Source organism: Suncus etruscus, chromosome 9, assembly GCF_024139225.1.
Source record: "Suncus etruscus isolate mSunEtr1 chromosome 9, mSunEtr1.pri.cur, whole genome shotgun sequence".
In the NCBI taxonomy this organism is placed as follows: domain Eukaryota; kingdom Metazoa; phylum Chordata; class Mammalia; order Eulipotyphla; family Soricidae; genus Suncus; species Suncus etruscus.
Genome location: NC_064856.1, coordinates 85,787,866 through 85,811,341, shown reverse-complemented (window position 1 = coordinate 85,811,341; position 23,476 = coordinate 85,787,866). Strand labels below are relative to the sequence as shown.

The 23,476-nt window shown below is 43.9% G+C and overlaps 1 protein-coding gene across 1 annotated transcript; it reads right to left on the bottom strand.

Moving 5' to 3' along the window:
* Positions 1-3,660: 3,660 nt before the first annotated feature.
* On the bottom strand, positions 3,661-5,933 carry FJX1 (four-jointed box kinase 1). The gene has a single exon (XM_049779694.1). It carries the CDS (start codon positions 5,884-5,886, stop codon positions 4,597-4,599), a length of 1,290 nt encoding a protein of 429 aa, XP_049635651.1. The 5' UTR covers positions 5,887-5,933; the 3' UTR covers positions 3,661-4,596.
* Positions 5,934-23,476: the final 17,543 nt, after the last annotated feature.

The following is a 23,476-nucleotide window of genomic DNA, read 5'->3' as shown; positions in this document are numbered from 1 at the left end:
CTTATGCAGCCAGCCCTGCCTCACCTTGACTTTGCCTCCTGCGGCCCCCAGGTAAATTGACTTTGAGACCCCTGATGTAAAGGAAGTGTCTTATGGTGAATTCTAGTCAGAATTTCTGGGTCTTTTTTTTTTTTTTGGTTTTTGTGTCACACCCGGCAGCACTCAGGAGCTACTCCTGGCTCTAAGCTCAGAAATCGCCCCTGGCAGGCACGGGGGACCATATGGGATGCCGGGATTCGAACCACCATCCTTTTGCATGCAAGGCAAATACCTTACCTCCATGCTATCTCTCCAGCCCTGAAAGTGGTCAATAGGTAAAACACCTGGGACAGGAAAAAGTAAATGATGTTCTCAAATTATGCATGAGTGTCTTGACATCCAATAAATAGCTTTCGAGTTTTACTGTTTAAAGCATGCTTAGCTATGGTTGCCAATTCCTGCCCTGAGGTTTCCACACCACTCCTAGTATTATACTCTTTTCTGCAGCAATTTCCCACCAACCCACCTTCCCCCCTGCAACTTTACACCACCAGGAACCAGTGATTCTGTAGAATGGGACAGGTGAATGGGAACAAATAAAGTCCAGGCTTGACTATTGGGTAGCTTAGAAGATGTAAAATTCTGTGGAACTTATGAGCCACATGAGAAGCAGAATAGCAGGCAATTTATGAAAAAGAGGATGCATGAAACCATTCTTACAGAGGGCATTCCCCCAGAGGAGACAACCAGTTTCCATAACTCTTCCCAGACTTATGCACTTTAGCTTCTGTTTCTGAGTTAAAATAGAAGCTTATAGAAAATACTGTATAACTGAGGCCAGAACAATAGTATAGTAGATAGAGTGCTTGCTTTGCCCACAGTCAACCTGTGTTCAATGCTCAGTATCCCATATGTATCCCATATCCATCTGGTCCCCCAAGCACCAAGAATAATTCTTGAGTGCAGAGACGGAATTTGATAGCAGGAATCATGTCTGGGACTCAAATGTCAAACACTTTCATTACATTTACTTTGTCATGCACTGTTTTGAGACTATTACAAATATCTACTCATTTAATCTACATAATCAACTTCTAGGTCATAGTGAACTCTCTTAGCCATGGATGAAGGCAAAGAGTTGAAAAGTGCTGAAAGGTGTTAAAATAATGTCTTTCCTCCTGATCTGAAGACAGCAGGGTGAGTCTTCTTAATAGAGTCTAGAACTATGTCATTGACAAAGCGAATTAATCAACAGTCAAATCCAGGGAGAAAAGGTCAACTTTCTACTTTCTCTTTGGCAGAAAGAGAGGATTGTTCTTCTTGCAAAGATTTATCATTATTTGATGCTTTCCAGAAGTGGTGATAGATTTGCCATGAGCCATTTATTTTTTTTTTAATTTCCCTCATATATTTGCTGTCTTGTTCTCTTGGTGCAGGGAGCCTCGTTTGATCCAGAAACCACCTATGTGGAGATCAAACTTGTGCCCCTTCCCTAATAATTTAGTATTTTGAATAGTGCTAGTAGGGTGTCCTTAAAATCTTGCTGCATTTATTATCATCCTCCATTCTGACCTTGGAAGAAACTAAGCTTTGGCTTTGATGTGGAAAAGTAGTAGTTTACCAAAGAGTGGGAGTATTTTTAAAAGATGAATCAGACACGAGGCTCTGAAGTACTGTTCATGTGCCCTTATGTTTCAGGTGTTAACACTTAAATCCCATAAAACTCTGATCGAATCACCATTTCCAAGAGGAGGGGATGAAGTGAAATGACTTGCTGAGAGCAAAGAGGTGAGGGATAGAATTCAAAATATAGTCTGCATGTAGAACCCATTACTCCTTCTACATCATGTTGCGGCTTGAAAGTCCTCCCCACCCCCTCTTAATCTGAAAAATGATTTGGCCCTAGAAGTATTCACTGACCTTGACAAAACTTTAATTGATCTTTCCATACCACCACCTACAGATTATCCACAAGGAATGACAACAGTTAAAACCCCTTCTCTGTAATTAAGTCTTGGTTCCCTTAACAACTCCACCATGTAATTAAACTTACTTCTCCAACAGTCAGATATGGTTCACTAAAGAATCTGAGAAGAGACATTTAAATTATGCTTAGTTTCTTGCTCCTAGTAACTATGGTCAAGTCTGGGCCTGGAAAGGAAGTTTAGGAGGAATGTGGAGAATGCTGTTGGCCCAGAATTCATTAGGACCGAAGCTATAAGGGAGATGTGGTGTATTTCCTGCACTGTGAAACTGTGAAAATTCTAACTGACCTCAGCTTATCGTTGTATTCCTGAAACACGTTGGGGAAAAAATGTAGGTTGCTGAATATTTAGCCTTTTCTTGGAGTAGCCTCTGCTGACTTCGGCACCAATTCCTTTAGTTATTAATCATCAGAAATGGAAAATGCTTCTTTTTGAAAGGTGTAATTATCAGAGGTCTCACATGAGCCATGCCTTGGGGAAAATAAAAGGCATATTTGCTATTATCAGTACATTCGGCGACTATACTCTAAAAAATCTTTGGCTTATACCACAAATCATTTATGAACTCTATTTTTTTTTAGTTGAGATAAAATGTGGCTTATCACAAGGTACTGAAGACATACACATGGTGTGAAATAGTTAACAACTGTGCTATAATGAAGTGGAAAGGGAGCTCACAGGGACTTAATATCTTCATGAGTTTATAAAACCCTAGGTTTACAAACGCAAGTCAATAAAAGATGATTAAAGTAACGAAGTTGCTCTGAGTAAAAGGTTATTAAATAAAAATAAAATAATAGACACGACGCTTGGCTTTAGGAAGCAAACAAAATGCCAAGATAAAAACATCAACAGGATGTCAAATAAAAGTAAACCCACTTTCTCTCCCATATCTCATTGGTCCAAAATGAGTTTAAGAAAACCCATAACCACTTTCTATATTGGACGTCTCCAAGAAGCAGACGTCCAAATACCATAGATAAAGAAAGTGCACATTTTCTTGGTCTCATAATTAAGCTGCTGAGATGACCATACAATTAGTAGCCAAGAAAAGTAAACAAATAACTAAGATCAAAACAGTAAAATCTGGAGAAAATTGCTACATGAGTCCAGATGTTGTAGATTATGATTTCCTGGATGCAGTGGAATTTATGTCAAGGAGATTAAAGGGTAGAATTAATTTATGAATCGCTCTACCTGTTTTCGAGATGTGCTCATTTTATTATCTGCACATCCCAGTGTTATAATGATGACGTGAAAATAGGGAACACGTGACCACTGTAGTGAAATTTAAAGGGGTGCATTTATCATATTTTACCCTGAACATCTGGTTTTATCATAGCTGCTAAATGATTAATATAGGAATATATAACAATGAAATTCTTTTATATCAAAGTTATATTTTCCAGGCAATACTTTTCCTTCTGTCTCTCCACCTTCCTCCACGTTTAATGCTGACCTCAGAAATTTCTAGCAATGTGTTTCTTTCAAGTGAGCAGAATAGGGAATCGTTTTTCTGGCCTTTGTTTGGATTCTGTAAGTCCCATAGTCAGAGCTCTGTGTGTGTGTGTGTGCGCCTATACACACACATGTGTGCCCTTTGTTTTAAAAGAACACCTGCAAGAGAGAAATCCTAGAGCTTATTTTAAAGCAGCTAGGGCATCTGAGACCTCAGTTAAAATCACAGGAATTAAAATTCTAAATTTTAAACTCCCTTTTATTGAAATATAAGTTTGTTTAGTATATTTACACCACACTTTATGCACATATATACATAAAAGGCAAATTTTGTCAAATAAAAAAAGTTTTCCTTAATACAAAATTAAAATAAAAACAAAGTAAAGTGCTTGAAACTTAATAATTTTTTTTTCTTCAGGTGCACATCATCACTGGCAACATTTTGGTCGATCTGGAGCGGGGAAGAAGAAATTCATTCTTTGATTCAGTGCACTGAGCCCGCCTTGCCATTGATACCTAATGGCAAGAGGGAAGGAACAAGTCAGACATAAATCCTCAAGGTCTGAGGGCTCCAGGGTTGCGGAGGTCCAGGGGGTTCATTGTCATATCGGGAGCCCTCCACCCCCCAGCTCTCTTTCACAGTGATCTCACCATCGCGGAGCTGGAACAAAGGGAGAACACAGAAAGAGGGTTCCACCAGCTTACTGTCACAATCCTGTTCCGGGGCCACCGGTGCTGCGATTGGAGCTCCAATAGAAGTTTTCCTTTTTCGGAAAGGAGCCTAAGGACGCCGTGAAAACGGGGGTGCATTTCCCACTGAGAAAGCCACCTGGGCGGGGGGGAGAGCAAACTCCGTTTTAGCCTGTTCCATCCATCCAAACTCAGTGCAGCAGGCACAGGGCAGAATCCTTTCATAGACTGGGTGGAGGGAATGTTAACACTTTCGCCTCGGAGGGTGTGGGAGAGACAGTCCTCCTAAGAAATCCCTCCCGTTTTGGGGCGGGGGGGGGGCGTTGCAGGAAGGGGGTGAAACTGAAGTTTCAGCAGCCTTCCACGTTCAGACTCCACTGGCTGGGCGTTGGCGCCTTGGTCCGGCCCATCCTCCACCGTGCAGTCCCTAACCTGAGTCTCTGTCTAAATTCTCTCTCTCCTTCCCATTTTTTGGGGAGGGAGGCTAAGTGCCGGGTCGGCGTCCGTACTTGGCCTTACAGTGCCAGATGTGCTTGGCGAGGAAGTCGAGGCGCCGCTGCAGCAGCTGAGCGTGGGGATCGGCCAGCGCGGCCAGCTCGGGGAAGCGCGGCTCGTGGCGCTCGTAGAGTCCCCGCAACCGAGCTGCCGCGTCCTGGCCCCGGTGCAATTCCAGCACGCGCCGCGCCGTCCGCTCCCGGAACACGCACACCGACTGCAACAGCGGCTCGTTGTACTTGTCCCACATGCCCGCCACCCGGTAGCCGTGCACCAAGCCGGCCTCGTTGTCGAGAAAAACCAGCGCCCCGCCGGGGCCCCGGTGCAGGTTGCTGGTGGCGCGTTGCATGACGCGCGGGTCCCACTGCAGGCTGAAGAGGTTGCTGACCAGCCGGTCGAAGTTGGCCGTCAGGTAGTCGAAGAGGATCAGGTCGCTCCATTGCACCAGGTCCACCAGCTCCGCCCGGCTCCGGTTGGCCAGCTCGCCCCCCGAGGCTCGCAGGGGGCGCAGGTGGCCGTCCTCGGAGCGCCAGGGCGCGGGCACCACCACGTCCGTGAGGTTGGGCAGCCAGCGGGTCAGGCTCACCGCGCTGCCCTCGGCCCAGTGCGCGGCGTGCAGCTCCTCCCGCACCCGCGCCCACTGCGCGCCGCGAGCGTCCACCCGGGCCAGCGCCAGGGGCGGCACGTGGCGCTGGAGGCCGAGCAGCCGCGCCAGGTAGTAGGACAGGGCCTCGCCCTGGATCTGCTCCGGGTTGATGCCGTAGCGCACGCAGGCGCGGGTGCCGTCGGCGAAGCGGGCCAGCCGGTTGGAACTGCGCCCGCAGCCCCCGCGCTCCAGGGCCACCACCCGGGCGCCGCGCACCGCCTCCAGCCACGCCGCCGCCTGCGCCTCGGTGAAGCCCCGGGGCACCTGCTCCTCCAAGTCGCGGCTCCAGAAGACGCCCCCGGGCACCGCCTCCGAGCCGGGCTGGCCCGCTGGCACGTGCCGCCGGTGCCCACCGGGGCGCTCCCGGGGCGGGCCGTCGGCGCTGGCCGCCAAGGTGAGCAGCGCCCGGAAAGTTTTTAGGGAGCCTGCTCCGGCGTCCCGTTCCCGGCGCGGCGGCCCAGGGAAGCGAGGCGCGGGCTCTGGGGCGCCGATCCCGGCTAGCAAACGCCGCCCCGGTGGGTGCTCGGTCCGCGGCGGCAGGAGTCCGCCCCAGAGCGCCAGCAGCGAGCTCAGCGCCAGCAGCCAGAGCCCCGCGGTGGTGATGGTGGCGGCGCCGCGCATCCTCCTGCCCATGCTGCTTCTCCTCCGGCCGCGCCCGCTGCCGGTGCCACCGCCGCCCGCCCGCCCTCCGCTGCTTTTCAAGCCGAGCCCGGGCTCCCGGGTCCCGGCGGCGGCGGCTGCGAGGCGGGCTCGGCTGCTGTGGCCCGTGCTAGTGGGCTCCGGTTGTCCCGGTGCTTCGGCCCCATAGCGTGGCCGCAGGGGCGCAGCGGGGCTCTCCGGCCCCGGCGCTGGGAACTCGCCTCGCCGCCGCTTCCCAGCTGCTTTTGTATTTCGCTGGTGAGACCCTCGGGCGGGCGCGATTCACAGGCGCCGGGACCACGTGGGAGCAACTGGGGGGACCCCCCCTCCCCGCCTCGCCGCCGCTCCCCGCCCCCCACTCCTCCGCCCCCTTCCCCTCCTCCTCTTCCCGTTAAAGCGGCGGCGGCGAAGGCGGCTCCTTCCGAGCGCGCGTGCGAGAGGCGGCTGGCTCCACGCTCGGTCCTTTTTTTCCTGGGCTCTGGGGGTGCCGGAGAAGCTCTCGGGGCGGCGCAGAGTTGGGGGGCCCCTGGGGTGGGAGGGGCGCGCCCCTGGCCCAGGCTGGTGCGGTTCCCGAGTCTCTCTCTTTTTTGCACCCCGGCAGTGCCCGGCAAACTTCAGACGAACCCCTGGAGCTCAGTGCGGGGGGTGCTGATGGCTGGCGAGGTGGAGGGCGGGTCCCTTTGCCCTCTCCCTTTCCGACAGCATGATTCATCCACCCGGGTTTATATAAATCGCCCCCGGCACCTCTCTTTGAGTCCAAGGGAAAAGGACACTTGTGTAGTAAAGCACTTTTCAGGACACCCTCTTTTCCCCTGCGCTCCCACTCCCCAAGCTCACTTTTATTTTTATTTATTTATTTTTTTTGAGGTGGGTCGCCTGCTGCCTGCCTGCCTTCTTCAGGAATTAAAGATCGCGGTGCCAGCAAAAGACAGAGGCCAGTTCCCAATCATTTCTTCATCTATTGTACAAAGCAGCTATCTTCTTTTGGTTCTGGTCACAGAGTAAGAAGTTCCAAAGAGCTGGGGCCCTCTCGGAGTTTTACAGCTCTAAAAAGGCGTCTGTTCGAGAACCAGTACCCCAAGGTCCATCTAGGGTCCACAGAGCTGTGTCAGGGACGAATTTGCTAAAGAAAAAAAAATGCGATTTACTCCTGAGGAAATGGAGCCACAGAGAAGAGATGGAGCATATGCACAAGACCCCACAGGTTGTAAGTGGGGAATCCAGGGCTCAAAGTGGCCTCCTGGCAGCATGCCCTCCCTTTCCCCTCCACCAAGAAAGTTCAAAATTAAAAACAAAAATAAAAACCCCAAAATGGCCTGCATTCTCTTTCTCTTTACTTGGTCATTTAGCCAATCACTTTACCCAAAATGTAATTTTCAAGCCAACAAAAGAAAGCAACAAAACCTGTATTTCAATACTGCATTGACTTTTGGTTTAAGAGAAAAAGAAATGGTTGGGGGAGAGGTGGAGGAGCAAACGAAACCCAATACAAACAAACTAAACCACAGCTTCCTTTTTTTAGGTTCACTAGGAAAGCTCTTGCATAAGAATGAATGCTTTGGTGGGGAGGCCCGAGAGACACAGCAGGTAATGGGTTTACATTGTGTTCAACTGGCCCTCAATTCTAGCACCAGGTGGGCTGATTCCAGAGCACAAAGCCAGGAGCATCAACTGAATGTACACTAAAACTAAAAAAAGAATTATCAGGGGCCAGAGCTATAGGACAGTGGGTAGGGGACTTGCTTTGCTCCTGGCTTACAGGGGTTTAATCTTGCTGTAACCCATATATAACCCTCCCCCCTGAGCCCTCCCAGAGTGACCCCTGAGCACAAAGCCAGCCAGGAGTAAGTCCTGAAAATCACTGAGTGTGGCCAAAACATAAAATAATAATAAGAAAAAAGGATACGTTCTTTTTTTCCTTCTCTGTATCCTCTATGTTCCAGGCCCAAACTCCCATTCCCAGGCCTTTGGGGCGTGATAGAGCCCATTCTCTGAAAGGCCTGAGTTTGATTTCTTTCCTTATATGGGCATTTTTTCTTTCATTCCCTCTTCGGTAATTAGCTCATCAACTGGCACTGATTATGTTTTATTCATGGAAGAAAGAGGGTTCTAGAGTTATGGGTGTACAGGTACCCTCATGTCTGTTGTTGAGTGGATGTGTTTGAAGATCTCATCTGGGAGATTCCAACACTCAGTCGGTCCTCAAACGTTTCCAGATTGGCCGCTGTGACGGTTCTTTGTTGCATCTGTTCCATACTACACGGTGGTTAGCCTGCCTTTTTAATAGATCTTATCTGATGATGAGATTACTACTGCTCCCATATGGATACATCAGAACCTATTAATTCATTAAAAGGCACTCTCTTTCAGCTCTGCAATGCCTAGCCCTCATTTCCCCCCTTCCCTTCAAAGGGGTGGGTTAGAATATGTCTTATAAACATTTGATTTATCTCACTACTTAGCATAGTAGATCTCACAAAATAGGTGCTCAATACATTGAATTTTTTTTTTTTTTGGTTCCCTGATTTAATTTTTGAGATTCTATGGGGCATGGAGGGTAAACTATAAGCAACATCGCCACCTTGTGGCAATAAGTGGAATACCATTTAATTAGAAGGGAAAAAATTAACAGGATGATTAATTGACTGTTAAATTCTGAGGCTATTACATAGCTACTACGACCCACACCATGTCCTAGGTGCAGTGGAAATCCTTCTAAAGTAGACTTTTGGACTGTTAACAAAGCCTGCAAAGAACTGGAGAGATCTTTCACTGTAAATTCCACCAGGAGATCTGTCTTTCCTGTTGGTTTATGACTGCCTGGCATAATAATGCCTTGTATTTAGTGGGCATTCAGTGAAAATGTGCTGAATAAGCCATTGGAATGCTAAAAAGGTCAAGCTCTGCAAGTCAAGTCGTTTGTATCAATTCACACACATCCCCAACACCTTATATTACTAAAGGCAGCATTTCCGTTCATTTTAAATGAAAAAAAAAAAAAGTGAAGATTCTGTACGAGGGAGGAGGAAGCACATGGTTTTCACTCTGGGACAGCCTCTGTCAAACTGTGACACCTCCAAATGCAAGAATCTTCCAGCTCTATCGCTGGTATTAATGAAGAAGCCAAGTGTTAAAGAAGTCAGCTGAGCCATTTCATTTCCAAAGCTCTTTCTTTCTCAAATTCCCTGGGAGCCTGAGCAGACCAGAGGCCAGAGCAGGATGCACTCACAGAAACTTGCACAGATTTTCTGAAATGCACAATTAGGGGGCTGAAGAGAGTTTAATGAGCCAAGTATGTGTAAAGCATGTGGAAAGACAAGGCTCAATTCCTGGAACCACACGGTCTTCTGAGCACTGTTCAGAGCACTCTTTGAGCACAGAGCCCGGAGTTACACAGGGTCTACCTCTCCCCCTGAAAAAGAAAAAGAAATGCAAAATTCTAGATAAGCACAGAAAAAAAAATGGACTCAAACGAGGGTGCAGCTTTAAAGTGATATTTGAAGCAAGAGAGTTAGTGCAGGGGTTGTTGGATGTAGGCTGACCCAGGTTCAATTCCCTGTAATGCATGATCCCCTATATGTCACCATCACTGACCAGAGAGCGCTATGAGGTGTGGCCCACTCCCACCAGCAAAAAATATTAATATGTGATTATATAAGGCAGTGTTTTAAGATGATCCTTGATTTTTCTGTTATATGAAACTGTTCCTAATCTCCTTGGAGAGGGGGTCCTGCTTCAATACCTCTTCTATGATAAAATATGATAGGATAGTTCATCGTTGTGTAATCTAAGTTTCTCCAGCCCTAGGACATGGAAGGGTCTGTTCATATATCCCTACATAGGAATCTATTTTCACCTTGAATATTTTTTATCTTTTGTGACTTCTTGTGAGAAAAATGTTTAAGTTACCCAGAATGTATTGGATACGTTCTGCATACAATTCCTCAGAGCTACCTGAGACTCAATTTTCAATTGCTTTAAACATTTTTCCACAACAGTGTTTGAAGAATCCTATAATAGGGCCACCTAGGAAGGAAAGAGGAGGTGGAGTTGAAATTAATGTTGCGGATAGATAAGTAGGGATGGGGAGGCTGGTAATATACTTTTGGGAAATAATAAAACATTAGCAGAGATTGCCTAGTCCTGAAGCAGCCCAAAGACCTGATGGCCACATCCCTTTGAAATATTAATACTAAACTCTTTGCCGAGGAGAAACTGAGGCACCACCCAGCTGATAAATCCAAGGCCCCACCCAGAAAAGGGTGGATCTCTCAGAATAGGTGAAGCTGCAAAAGAATCATCAGATTATGAAGAGACCATCAACTGTACAAGGGATATAGAGACAGACCATCAGTAGTCCTATGACACTGCCCACATTAATTCTGATGTATGTAAAATTTCAGGAAAAAAAAACACCTTTGGATGGATTGTAATCTGAGTGACCCCATAAATCACTGGGGCTTGCTCTTCAAGTGTAAGTGGATCTAGAACAAGTTTCTCTCTTGCTCATCTCTATTTTCTTTGCTTGCATATTTCTGCTCAGGAGAAGCCTGTTATTTTTTGAATACTTTTTCTTTCTTTCTCTTCTCTCACATCTTTCTAAGCAGTCTCTTTTGATTAAAACTACCTCATTTCACTATTTCTTTTTTATTTAATTGCTTTATTTAAACACCGTGGCTACAAATTGTTCATTGTTGGGTTTCAGTCATATAGTATACAGCATCTTTCACCAGGGCACCCTTCCCGTCATTGATATCTACCATTTCCCTCCCATCTTCCGTGCCCCCATCCCTGCCTTGTTGTAGGACAGGCAAATTGCTTCTCCCCAACCCCTCTTCCTTCTGGGTTACACGATTGTTAATGGAATAGTGACTTGCCTGTTAGTTTCTTCACTTTCAGCTCCAAATTTTTGTCTAGAGCAATCAGTTCCAACTATCATAGTCCTAGAAGACCTTTCTCAAGCTATACTCACTACTCTTGTGGCAAGCTTTCTACACTGGGCTGGACTTCCTGAACTTTGTCTGTATTATCTCTGGTTATCTTTTGTTTATCATGTTTGGTTTATCATGTTATCTTTTGTTTATCATGTTATCTTTTTTTTTCTTGTATCTCACAAATAAGTTGCTTTACTATTTATTCTCCTGAAATTCTTTTCTATGAGGGAAAGGCCATGGACTCAGAAAACTTGTGCTGAAGTTAGGGTTGACTTTCCTTTCTTGCAAAGATCAAGTCTTTAATCCAGTCTGAGTCCACAGCTTGAGAAATTGGGTGACAGAGATCATCTCTCATGCTGTTCACAACAGTGGACTTCAGGCACAGTTTGACTGTGGCCTCCTACCCTCATGTCCTAAGTGGACATGCTTCTACTTGCATGTAAGTCTAGTATATGTATGACTCATGGTAGACTTTATCAGTCCTGATCCAAGCCAGGCATTTATTTCCCTGAGTACTGTTGGCCAAGGTGTGTCAAGCAGAGAGGTGGGAGCATTCTTTTCTATCTCCCTTTCTCTCCGTTTTATTGATTCAGCAACAACAGTAGGGTCCAGGGCAGGGGGCTGGAATTTGACTATTCTATAAATCTGAAATTTTTAGTCATTGACTGTTTCTTTTATGGATAATTTCCCTTCTGTGACTTTTGATTTCTACATTAGAAAAAAAGAATCCTACCCTATAGGAGTTGTTGAGATGTTCATATGAGGGTTTGGATTAAGACACTCTCTTGCACCTCGTCTATCTTGTTTTGGTCCAGGAACCCCACATGGTCCCTTGAACACTGCCAGGAGTGATCTCTGAGCACAGAGCTAGAAGTAAGTCCTGCGCACCACCAAGTAGAGTCCCCAAATGAACAAAAAAGCAAACAACAAAACAAGGTTACCCAAAGTAGTAATGATCTTCATAACATTGTTGGCAGAACACACTATTTATTATGAACATGGCATGGAACTAAACCTAACATATGTATTCTCTATTTTAGTTCACCCCCAAAATATTGTCCCACTTTCAAGATGAGAAAACGAACCCTTAGACAGTACCTAATCTAAAATCATACAGCAACTGACAGAGTTAAGATTAGAAAATGATGGAAGCCAAAATGAGTTGCAATTTTGAAACTATTAGGAATGCATCAGATAGAAAAGTTATTGCCTCAAAGAAGACTGAGCTGAGATTATATTACAATTCTTGCTATGTTATATTTCATTTATGGTTGCTACTATGTGAAATGATGAAAGAGCATGAACCCTCAAGCCAGGTTGGTCATCTGGGTTTAAGCTTACTGGGTGTATGATCTTGAGTAAGTTATATGACTTCTTGGTGCTTTGGGGGAACCTAGCTGTAAAATGAAGTAGTAATAGCTATTAGCTACTATTAGTACTGCCCATACTAATTAAATAATATCAGATGATGAACTAATTAGTAGTAATGAATCTATACCAATTGTGATGATCAAATTAATCCCTATGCAGAATGCCTTCTCTGGTTTCACTATTTAATAGCTCAGATGGGAGCCTCTGACCTTTGCTGTTATTATCCTCCAGCAAGCCTCACTCTGATCTTCAGAGACTTAAACAGGCGAGGTTCTTGCCCTGTGAATTTTTTATTATGTCCCAGACTGACTAATTTTGGTCTTTTCTACTCCCCCAAAGAACTGGTTTACCTAATATTAGATTTCCATTTGCACTTACAGTGCAAATATTCCTGGAAGTCCAGGGTCTCCAGCTAACCTTGGGTAGCTGAATTCCTCTCACTAATCTGCCTCTTACAGGCTAAGCTTTTCTGGGTCTTCTGGGTTATAACCCCCTTTAATAGATATCAAATCCTCAAAACCCCCTTAAATGCTTCCAAAAAAAAAAAGAAGAAAAGGAAGATAGACCATGCTAGAAATACAATATTCATGGAAAGTGGGTCTGAGTCCAGATTCATCATCTTGAACTGTGTGCCCTTGGTAAGGGGGCAGTTTTATTATTAATACTTTTCTCTTTGCCAGAATTTTCTTTACTAAAAGATAAATTATTTTTGTACATATTTTTCTGTTAGAAGCTTATTTTCTTGATGTTTCTCTCTTTGACCGTGATTTGGGTCTTTTAAAATTTGCTTGAATGATCCCATTCTCCTATATATGGTTGTCTGGGGCAGGTATAAATACACCTGACACCGATTAAATTTTACCAGAAAGCTATGAAGCCGGGAAATGGAATTGTCTTTGCAATTAACCTGTCTGCATGAATGAGTCCCACTTTTAAGAACATACCGTGTTTCTAAGAACAAAGTCAAAGTTGACACGAACCTTTAATTTGTGCTGAGACTAACAATCTTATGATTCTCTTTATTCCCCGTAGTTCTCTTTTTGACCTGTTTTGAAAGACATTCTTGTTACCATTGAGGTCAGAAACTAAAATTGAAAAGCTGGAGCCTGGGTGAGTTAATTTGATACATTTCAGAACAGTAGCTGCCATTTCTCAGTCATCTCACATCCTGTGGCTATAGAATGTGATAATAAAAATTTGGGAGTAGGCATTTGGGAATATGAGAGTATTTTGTTGTGCTTTGTTTTTGTTTTTATTGTAATCTAGTTCCATCAGCACATATTGTTCTCATGTTCCAACATACACAGTGAGTCAGACAACTAAAAAATAACTAAGGGGCATCAGAGAATGTTGGGTGTAACTCCTTTAGATCCTTTACCTTCCCTTCCTTTTCAGTAGGTCTTTCCTCTTGTGCTTGGTGCTTGAAGGGAGGCTGAATCCTGATTGGGCTAACACATGCGTTATGTGCTTTCACCCTCTCCTTCCCTACTTGCCAATGATTGGTTTAGGCATTCATACATGACACCATTCTACCAGTGAGCTCTGAGGAGAAATTCTCATGGTAAAGTTTCTGGGAAAGATGTCTTTCCTGTTATAAAAAAAAAAAAAAGGCACCAAAGATTGCACCTTTTCTCTGTGATTTAAGTCCAGACTTTACTCTGGAAACAGAGTTTGTTACTGCATTATTGCTAAGTACACACATTAAGGATGGTGGGGCAGAAAGACTGAACTTGGGACTTACATGCTGGACAGTAAGAACCTGAAACAACTTGGGAGGTGTTCTCTGAACTTTTCTGATGGTTCAATCTACTTGAAATTAGGATTTCTATTTAATAGCCCAAATATATCCGAAAAGTATACCTTTAGTTTTGAAACAAAAAGGTAGCAGCTGTGTGAACAGAGTTCTTCCACACAGTGTGTCCAGGACCAAGTGTGGTAGCTTGCAACGTGTGCTCCGCAGCTAGGATGAGGCTTGCACTCAGTAGCTACTGAGTGCTACTCTAGACCTGCTTAACACATCTGAAAATGAAGATGATCACATCTGAAAATGAATGAACCTGCCATTCACATTAAGGGATGGGTGCAGTGCATATTAAGCAGTAGCAAATGCTCAATACATATAATTGCTTGCTTGAGCTATTATGAAAATATAAACTACACGAGAAACTCAGGAAGGAGCAACCAATTATACTAAGGAAGCCAAGAATGAGGCAGTGTGAAAATAAGGGCAAGTGGTGTATGCCGGTCAGGATTTTTATTGGGAGGGAACTTTGGGCAGGCAAAGGGTGCAGCATGTGAGATCCACCCCTTCATGCTTCATGAGCTCCACTGTTCATTTTTGAGAACACATGAGTATGTTGTGTTAGCTTAATTATTTTTGTATTAACAATAACCACATATCTCAGCGCCCCCCCTCCCCACACACACACAGTGGAGAAGCACCAAATCAGAGTCTCTTGAGCCCAACGTCAGATGGGCTCAAGCCTACCCTGAAGAAATTCAGCCAGCAAACATTTCCCCCTTGGGCTCTGTTGATTTCTTTGTTCATGGCGCCCAGAGCTTTCTCTGGTGCACAATTAGCCATGCTACGCTTCCCCAGCTTCCTGAGGCCCGCACTGCTCATCAGTCAGAGACACGCTGAAGCTTAATTAAGCTTGTAAAGCTTTCTGATTTCCGTAGATGAAAGGTGGCCCATAAGTACCAGGTTTTATTTTGGTGGCCCCCGCCAAGGGTTATTATAAATAGGACTGAGTGTGACGTGGTTGAGCTCTTAGGGTGATAATGTGTCAAAACCAATCGAGGCTGCTGAGAGGAGAGATATTATCATAATGGTTCCATCATATGTGGTGGGTGTTAATAGAAGTGACTGTGGAAAAAAAGAGAAAGAAAAAGAACGGCAGGCAGTGAAGCCGGGATAGAGGTGGCTGCAAATGAAATATGACCTGCTCCTGGAATCTCCATCATTATCATTAGCTATATTAGCCTTGGAGCCATTCTTCTGCCATCTCTTCTCGACTAGATTCAGACTCAAGTAAAAAATGGGTACGTTAGCTCCAAATGAAAATATATTTCTTTGCTGCCTTTTAAAATCCATTTACATTAAAATGATGGTCAACAGGTAAGTAATTTATAACTGGCAGTGCGCTGCAGTGCAGATGAAAGCTGTGAGAACAGTCAGCGGCCTGTGTGGTGCATGGAAGGAGTTCCAGAGCCGAGAAAAGTGATTGCTTTGGGGCTGAAAAGGCAAAGGAGTAACTTACCAACATTGTCAGCTCAAGAAGAGGGAATGGAGATACTTTGAATTTCCACAATGGAGGGTGATGAGGGCCTGCCTGAATATAGCCCTCATTACTTCCTAGGTTCTGGATTTCATAACCTAGATCTAGTTTTCTGCATCTCATAGGCAGTCAGTAACATCTGATAAAGCAGATGTGATGGATGATGTGGAGATAATGATGGTGATAAAGGCTGTGTCTTATTGTTGGTTGAATCCTTTCTATTTTTTTGGAGACGTAGTTAATCTTGATCCAAATTCAGACTCTGTGTCCTAGGAGGGTATATAAAGACTTTCCCTCTATTTCTGAAAGCCTCCCAAGTCTGCTTCTAAGCTTGCCTGTCTGCATCTCCTTCTTGCTTCTATGCTATTGCTTTGACTCCAGAATGTATTTCATGTTGGAGTGAAGTGTACTGCCTTAATCATTAGTTCCACCACCACCACTACTGAAGACTGGAGGACTCCTGGGGTGTATGTGAGTATGTATGTGTGAGACATTATTGGACTAAAGCCTTTGTCTAAGTATTCCCAATTCCTTCTCCCTCTTTTCCCCTTGGTGGAAAGACAGGTAGCATTTCCCACTTCATGTAACACAACACTCCTCCCATGCAGGCTTTCCCAAGCTCTCAGCTTCTATTGAAGGTCAATAGACTACATGGCTTACCTTGTCATTGAGCAAGAAAGAACTTGTGGCAGCCGATATACTTGAACACTTCTAAGATACTTTGTTCTGAAAACCATAAGCTAAGAGTCTTTTATCACTCCTTCACCACCCCTTTTTATTCAGAGAAAAAGTGAATCATCCTGAGAAGTAAAACTGGACCCAGAACTTCTGCTAAGTGACAGGGAGAAGTATTTAAGAAAGAATAGAATTAGTAAGTGGCCTATTCAGACAGAAAAACAGAGTGATGAATTAACAAAGAGACCTGTTTTTACTTTATTAAAGAAAATATATTACATAGTTGACCATAATACATTTGCTTTCAGATAAGTGAGAGCAAAGTTATTTAAAAAAGAATAGAAATAAAAAATTCAAAAAGAAAAAGAAGAAAGTTTAAAAAATGAAAAGAAAAAAGGAGTAGCAAGCACATTTGTGAAAATTATTGTATCTCTAGTGAAGTCATTAATACAATAGCAGGGGATTTAGTAAACATTTGTTATCTGTCCATTCTGTTATTGGAGGTGTTTCTTTAGGGATGACAGCATTGTACAAATAAAGTTGTTCAGAAATTAAAAGCACTATTACTGATACTGTGACTTTTAGGAGCATGTTCTCAGCTACCAGGCTTCTGGAAGAAGGAAGATAAGGGTGGGTATCTTTATAGCTATAGGCAACACTATGATTCTGGGTGATGGGTGCTGCAGGCATGGCTTCGGCAGAGTGATGCTTGGCCCACCCTCTCTTCTGGACATGGCCAGCTTTCTGCTGCATGGCTAGTATACCCATGATCTTTCATAGATTGGTTTATGTTTCATTTGAGAAGAGATTGAGTCTATGGAGCTGGCTCTATTCAAACATGAAAACTTCCCACTTCTGGTTTTGTCTGTTTGTTTGTTTTGGTTTGGAGGCCATACCTTGCAGCACTCAGAAACACACTTACTTCTGCTTCTTTGTTCAGAGATCACTCCTAGTAAGGCTTAAAGGACCAGAGGAGGTGAAAGGATTGAATCCTGGTCAGCCATGTCCAAAAGGCAAACGCTCTTCTCACTGTACTATCACTTCAGTCTGGTAAAGGCAGTTCTTTTGAAGATCATGTCTCTTCCTAAGATCCAGCATTTTTTTTACTAAACAGGTTTGAAATGGTACTTCCTTACATCTCTCTTCTTCTGTGTTACTGCTGGGAAATGTGCCACAGCTGCATGGGGGTTATTAACTTATGAAGCTGGATGTGAAAGGTTTGGGCTGGTTTGGGGTGGATAAGAGCAACCAGCACAACCACGGAGGGACTTGGATATGTTGTCAGTGATGGAACTGCAGTAACTTTGACTACTAAACTATAAACTTTAACACCATTGTAAACTTGGTGCCAGAGCGATAGCACTGGTAGAGCATTTGCCTTGCATGCAACTATCCAGACCGAACCTGGGTTTAATTCATAGCATACCATATGGTTCCCCAATCCTTCTGGGAGTGATTTTTGAATGCAGAGCCAGAAATAACCCCTGAGCACCTCTGGGTGTGGCCTCAAAATTAAAAAAACAAAAAGCACCACCACCATCACCACCACCACCAATAACAACAACAAAAACCCCACTGTGGTAAACCATATTCCCTTTTACATGATAAAATATAGACAATGACTTTCAAATTTTAAAAATTTGGGGAAAAATGGGTTGACTGGGGAGTCTTGGGGATGGGGAAGGGTAACAGAGCACAGACACCCATCCTAATTTTTCTTCTTGTTTCAGCCCCCATGGTAGCCCACTCTGCTTCAGGGAGCAGGGAAGGTAAATCTGTGGAGCTCAGCATTGGCTATACACCATGCAAAAATCTAGCTCTGGATTCTCTCTTGTTCATTTTCATTCTACTGGAGGGGGAAACAAAGAAGAAAGAAACTGCCAAGGACATTTTTTTCCTGCCTAAGTTTAAAGAATGGCAGCATTTTAGGGACAGTGTGGGCCTGAGGAATAGCAGAAGAAAGGCTGAAGAATAATGGCGGTGATATATTTATATAGCTTTTTGCAGTTTTGCCAAGAACTTTCACAAGCCTCTTTAGTTAGCTTTTTACAACCACCTGCCATGGAGGAGGAGCATAGCTTCCTGTTCAATGAAGGAGAAAGCTGAACTTCAGAGGGTCGTGAAAGGAGCCAGCCCAAGGTGTATAGCTCTTTTCTGACAGTGCTGGAACTTGAGTGCTCTGTATCTGACTTCTACATTAGGGTTCTTCTAGGCCCAGGATAATCATTCTTCTCATGGCTGTAGACTCTGTTGAGACCTCTGGCTTTTCACCAAGATACATGTCCCCAAATGGAACATACATGTTTTAGTTATCAGTCAGGCTCCAGTAATGAATGCATGAACATTTTCTACAAGCTGAGGATTTGAAATGTTCCTCTCCAATAAATGTTTTATTTCTCTTGTCATCAAAAATGACAGAAAGGAGAAGGGGGAAATGTGAAAGAAGGATTGGGGTTAAAGGAGATTATTTTGGAATAGTATTTTTTGCAAGTCTGTTTCTGTTGGTTAATCAATAGAGAATATAACCAACAGAACTAGAGAAAGAGAAGCAATTTTTTGTTTGTTTGTTTTTGGGCCACACCTGGTGACGCTCAGGGGTTCCTCCTGGCTATGTGCTCAGAAATCGCTCCTGGCTTGGGAGATCATATGCCAGGGGATCGAACCATGGTCTGTCCTAGGCTAGTGTGGTCTAGGCAGATGCCTTGCCACTTGTGCCACTGCTCTGATCCCAGGAGAAGCAATTCTTGATCATTGGTATATTTTCAAAATGCTTCATTTGTTGGGAGATGGGGTGGAGAAAGGCCATTAATTTTTTTCCTGAAATGCCTAAAATAAAATGACAATAGTAGCAAAAAGCTTCTTGTTGCTTTCTGCACCATGTCGGATAACCAGTTCACATAGGACAAAATAAGCCAACACACAAAGGTCTCTGTGATCATTGAGAGTGTTGTTGGGGTAGGGACAATGACAGATTGCAGGATTGTTTAGGATCAGAGTAGCTGCAATCCTCTCCCAGCTTGGTTTTCTCATTTGTAAAATGATATAGTAATGCTTACCTCACAAGAGGATTATGAGAATTAAGTGGAAATATGGGATTAGATAGAGTTGGAGGAAAGTGCCATCCAATTTTTGTCATATAGCAGGAATTCACACCCACACCCAGATAAATATTCTTGGGTGGATACATACTAAACTGCTTATAGTTATAGTGTTCTTCTTCAAGAAGATACCTATGTCTGTCTCATCATTCAAATTTTCATTTTATACTTTATACAGCATTTTGGGGAAAATATGTTGTATTTGGAGGAAAGTATTAATGGATGTATAGGGTGACTCAAGTGATGAGCAGATATAAAGTAATAAAGAATGTGACATTTTGTCTTACCCATCTTTATATGATAGTAAAACTCGCTCTGCTTGAATCACCTGAGGTACCTTTCATGACAAGCAGCAGAAACTGATTCACTAAGTAAAAAATCAAGACAAAGTTTAGTAGAAGGTTATTGGAGCAGTTCTGAACAGCAATGGAAGAGCTGCAAGGAGGGCATAGAGAGCACAGAACTAAGTAGCCTTGGGAGCATCAGCAGGAAGATCTATCAAAGGCTGGCATATGGAAGTCTCTGCTCCATCACTTTTCATTCAAATGTTCATATTTTAGAGAGAGAAAATTGATCCATCCAGATGTGGTCAGAAAATTTTAATTGTTGGTCCCTTTGCCTTTGTCATGTGATGGGGCAGATAAAGGAGCAGATCTGGGCTGTTGGATATTAAAAATTATATACTTGCTATTCTTTTTTCTTTTGAATTAGAAAGTTTTAGGGGAAAAGCCACACCCATAGATGCTCAGGGTAACTCTGAACTCAGGAATGATTCCTGTAGGTTTTTGGGGAACCATATGGGGTTATGAGTATTACACCTGTGCAAAGTAAGTACCACTTACTCTACCATCTCTCCAGGCCCTCATGGGACTTTTTAAATACTGATGAGTGGTGCTGCAGAGATATTACAGCAGATAGAGCACTTGCTTTACACATGGCTGACCTTGGTTTGAACCCTGGCTTTCTTTTTTTAATATAATTTTTATTTTGATCATAGTGGCTTACATATTGTTGGCAATAATATTTTAGGTAAATATTTACATAAAATCAGGGGGGATTCCCATCACCAAATTGTCCTCCCTACACCTCCGTTTTTGTCCTACTTCCCATATCCTCTTCCCTCACCCACAGGGCTGCTAGAATATGTTGTCCCCTATGTACCTATCCTACTACATAGTAGTCTTGCACCTGTTTGGTCTTGGTGCCTCCCTTATTTCCCCCTCTAACTGGGAGGCAGGACTAGCTAGTTCAAGTTGCATGGTTTTGTTTGAAGAAAAGTAATAAACTGGGGTAAAAGTCTAATACTCCGAAAATGGGCAGAATCCTTCTAGAGGCTCTCATCATCGATTTGAGAGACAAAGGAGAAAAAGAAGATGAAACACTCCATCAGTACAAAAAGAAGTGTCAAATATCCAGTGAGGACTCCAACAATAATGATAAGCACCACAAAAACAAAACAAAAACAAACAAAAAAAAAAAACAAATGCCATGGTCTTGAGATAAGAAACATGACATAGCACATAAAGAAAGAAAAGAAAAGCAGAGAAAAAAATAGGTATAACTGGGGACAACAAGTTCAATAACCACACTCAAACAGAGAAATCGACTAAAAATAGATAGGTAAATAAAAAAAATAATAATAATAAATGAAGATAAAAGATATATAAAAAATAAACAATGTTTTGTGCTGTTTGCTTTTTTGTTTTTTCCCTCCTGCCCTGGCACAGTAAATTTTGGGGTCATTTGAAAAGGAATTCACTTGGCCTAAGAGATATGGGGTTTCTCCGTCCTCAGAGTATATTGTCATGGGATTAACTATAGACTCTGTTCAGGATCATTTACTCTCCCGGTGGTGCTTTTGTGGTGTTTGGAAGACTTCTGTTCTGTCCTGGGTGATACAATCAGACCTCTGTGTCTAGAGATCTCAGTATCTGCACAGATCCAGGGGTAGGACTTATGATGAAGTCAGTCTTTGTGGTTCTAGAAGTTCTGTTCCCTCAGTGTCATTTTAATCCATCTTCTGTGGTTGGTGGTCTTGGTCTTTGCACTGAACCTAGGATGGCACCTAGGATAGCGTCTTTCTTTGTGCTTCCAGAAGCCCCATTCCGTTACAATTGTCTCTGCCAGACCTTTGGAACTGGGGATCATGGTTATTGTGCAGGTCGTAGTTCAAACCCTAGACTAGGGCTTTTTTATTGGTCCCAAGATGTATACAGTTTGGTCATGGTTCTAGCAGCCAGTCATCTGTAAATCGCGATCTTGGCTTTTGGACCTACCAAAGGGTGACAAGTCTTCTGATTTTGTCTTATTGTTAGCTGGTGAGGTAGGATAACCTGCTCTTAGGTCAAGTTGTTCCCATTTTCCTCATTGTCAGGATATCATATTAGAGCTGGCACTTGTTGGTGACCCCGCAGTATTAAGGCTGTCCCGGATGGGATTTGTTTCCTGCAGCTCTTGTGAAGAACTGTGCCATTTCTATGTCTGGGATCCAGGTGAACCCTGGCTTTCTATGTGGTCTCCTAATCATCACTAGGTTGGTCGCTAGGTGTACAGCCAGAAATAACCTCTGAGTATTCCTGAGTGTGTTCCCAAGCCAGTAATAATGATAATGGTGGTAATACTAATGATAATAATAATAATAATAATAAATACTAATGATAAAATTGACCATTGCTAAGTAGAAATATGCTGACAGATATCTACCTAGTATATTTTGTACATTTTTTTTATAAGGAACCAATGAAAACAGAACCCAAGCAGTAGCACTATTTGTCACTCACATGCTCTGTGATACCCCATGGAGCAACACATACATGTTGATCTGAAGACAAACACACCCACACTACAATAACAGTGCTTGTCTTTTTGACACTAGTATTTAGCAGATGTAGAATTTCCATGCACTTGATTAGGAAGCTTGGCACCTTTATGAGGATAAATTAAAAACTACAAGTCTCTTACTTTTCAACCATCAGTCTTTTTTTGGGGGGTGGGGTCACACCCGGCAGTGCTTAGGGGCTACTCCTGGCTCTATGCTCAGAAATCGGCCCTGGCAGGCTTGGGAACCATATGGGATGCCGGGATTCAAACCACCATCCTTCTCCATGCTATCTCTCCTGCCCTGTTAGTTTGTTTTTGTTTGGGGGCCACACCTGGCAGTGATCAGGGCTTACTCCTGCCTCTGTGCTCCTGCTGGGATCCCTGCCAGGGATTGAACCCACTTTGGCTGAGTGTAAGGCAAATATTTTCTACTTACTGTACTATTGATCTGGCCCCACTATTAGCTGTTATTTTATAGTTATTGGGATACAGATTGGTAAAGTAAAGTATACATGGTATGCTGACATATCTTGTTTGTATTTAGAGGTGTGTATATGTATGTGAGAGAGACAGACAAGCAGACAGACAAACAGCCAGAGACAGATAGAGAGATAGAGACCATTTCATTGTCCTGGAGCAGGATGATTCCACCGGGCCTGTGAAAGGAGGACTCAGATGCATCCCACATTTTCTATGCTGGCCATCTGTGTTGCCCAGGAAAGAGAAGACCAGCCAGACTCTGAGAGGTTGCAGAAAATGGGAGAAGCAGAGAGAGCAGCCAGTCAGGGAGGGGTTGGGGGGATGCTTTCTGTCCCTGTAGTGCCTCCCAGCAACATCAACACCATGGAGGCCTGGCTTGGCGGCCTCCCCGCCTGTCAGCGCCAGAAGCATCCTTTCCAGTGTCAATAAATCATCTCTTAGGCCTCCCAATCCTTCCTTGGGGCTTTTCCTCTTTTGCTCCCTGGCTAAGGATAGGTGTTGCTGGGGGAGATGGTTAGAAACTACTGTCTTGAATGCATAAAATTAATCTCTAACAGCCAGGGAAAGACATAGGACAGATACCATTTACTCAATCAGGCAAAGTGCCCGACACCTCACAAACCCTTGAGGGGCATTTGCATTTTTTCGTATTTTTTTTTTTCTCTTTTTTTCCTGGTTTTTGGGCCACATCTGGTGATGCTCAGGGGTTACTCCTGACTATGCGCTCAGAAGTCACTCCTGGCTTGGGGGACCATATGGGAAGCGGGGGAGGGGGATTGAACTGTGGTCCATCCTAGGCCAGCACGCACAAGGCAGACGCCTTATGCCCCGCGCCACCGCTCCGGCCCCTGAGGGGCATTTTCTAACATGGTTACAGGTCATGATTTATACCAACATTTCTCAACCCAGGGCTGAATGGCTCCTGTGA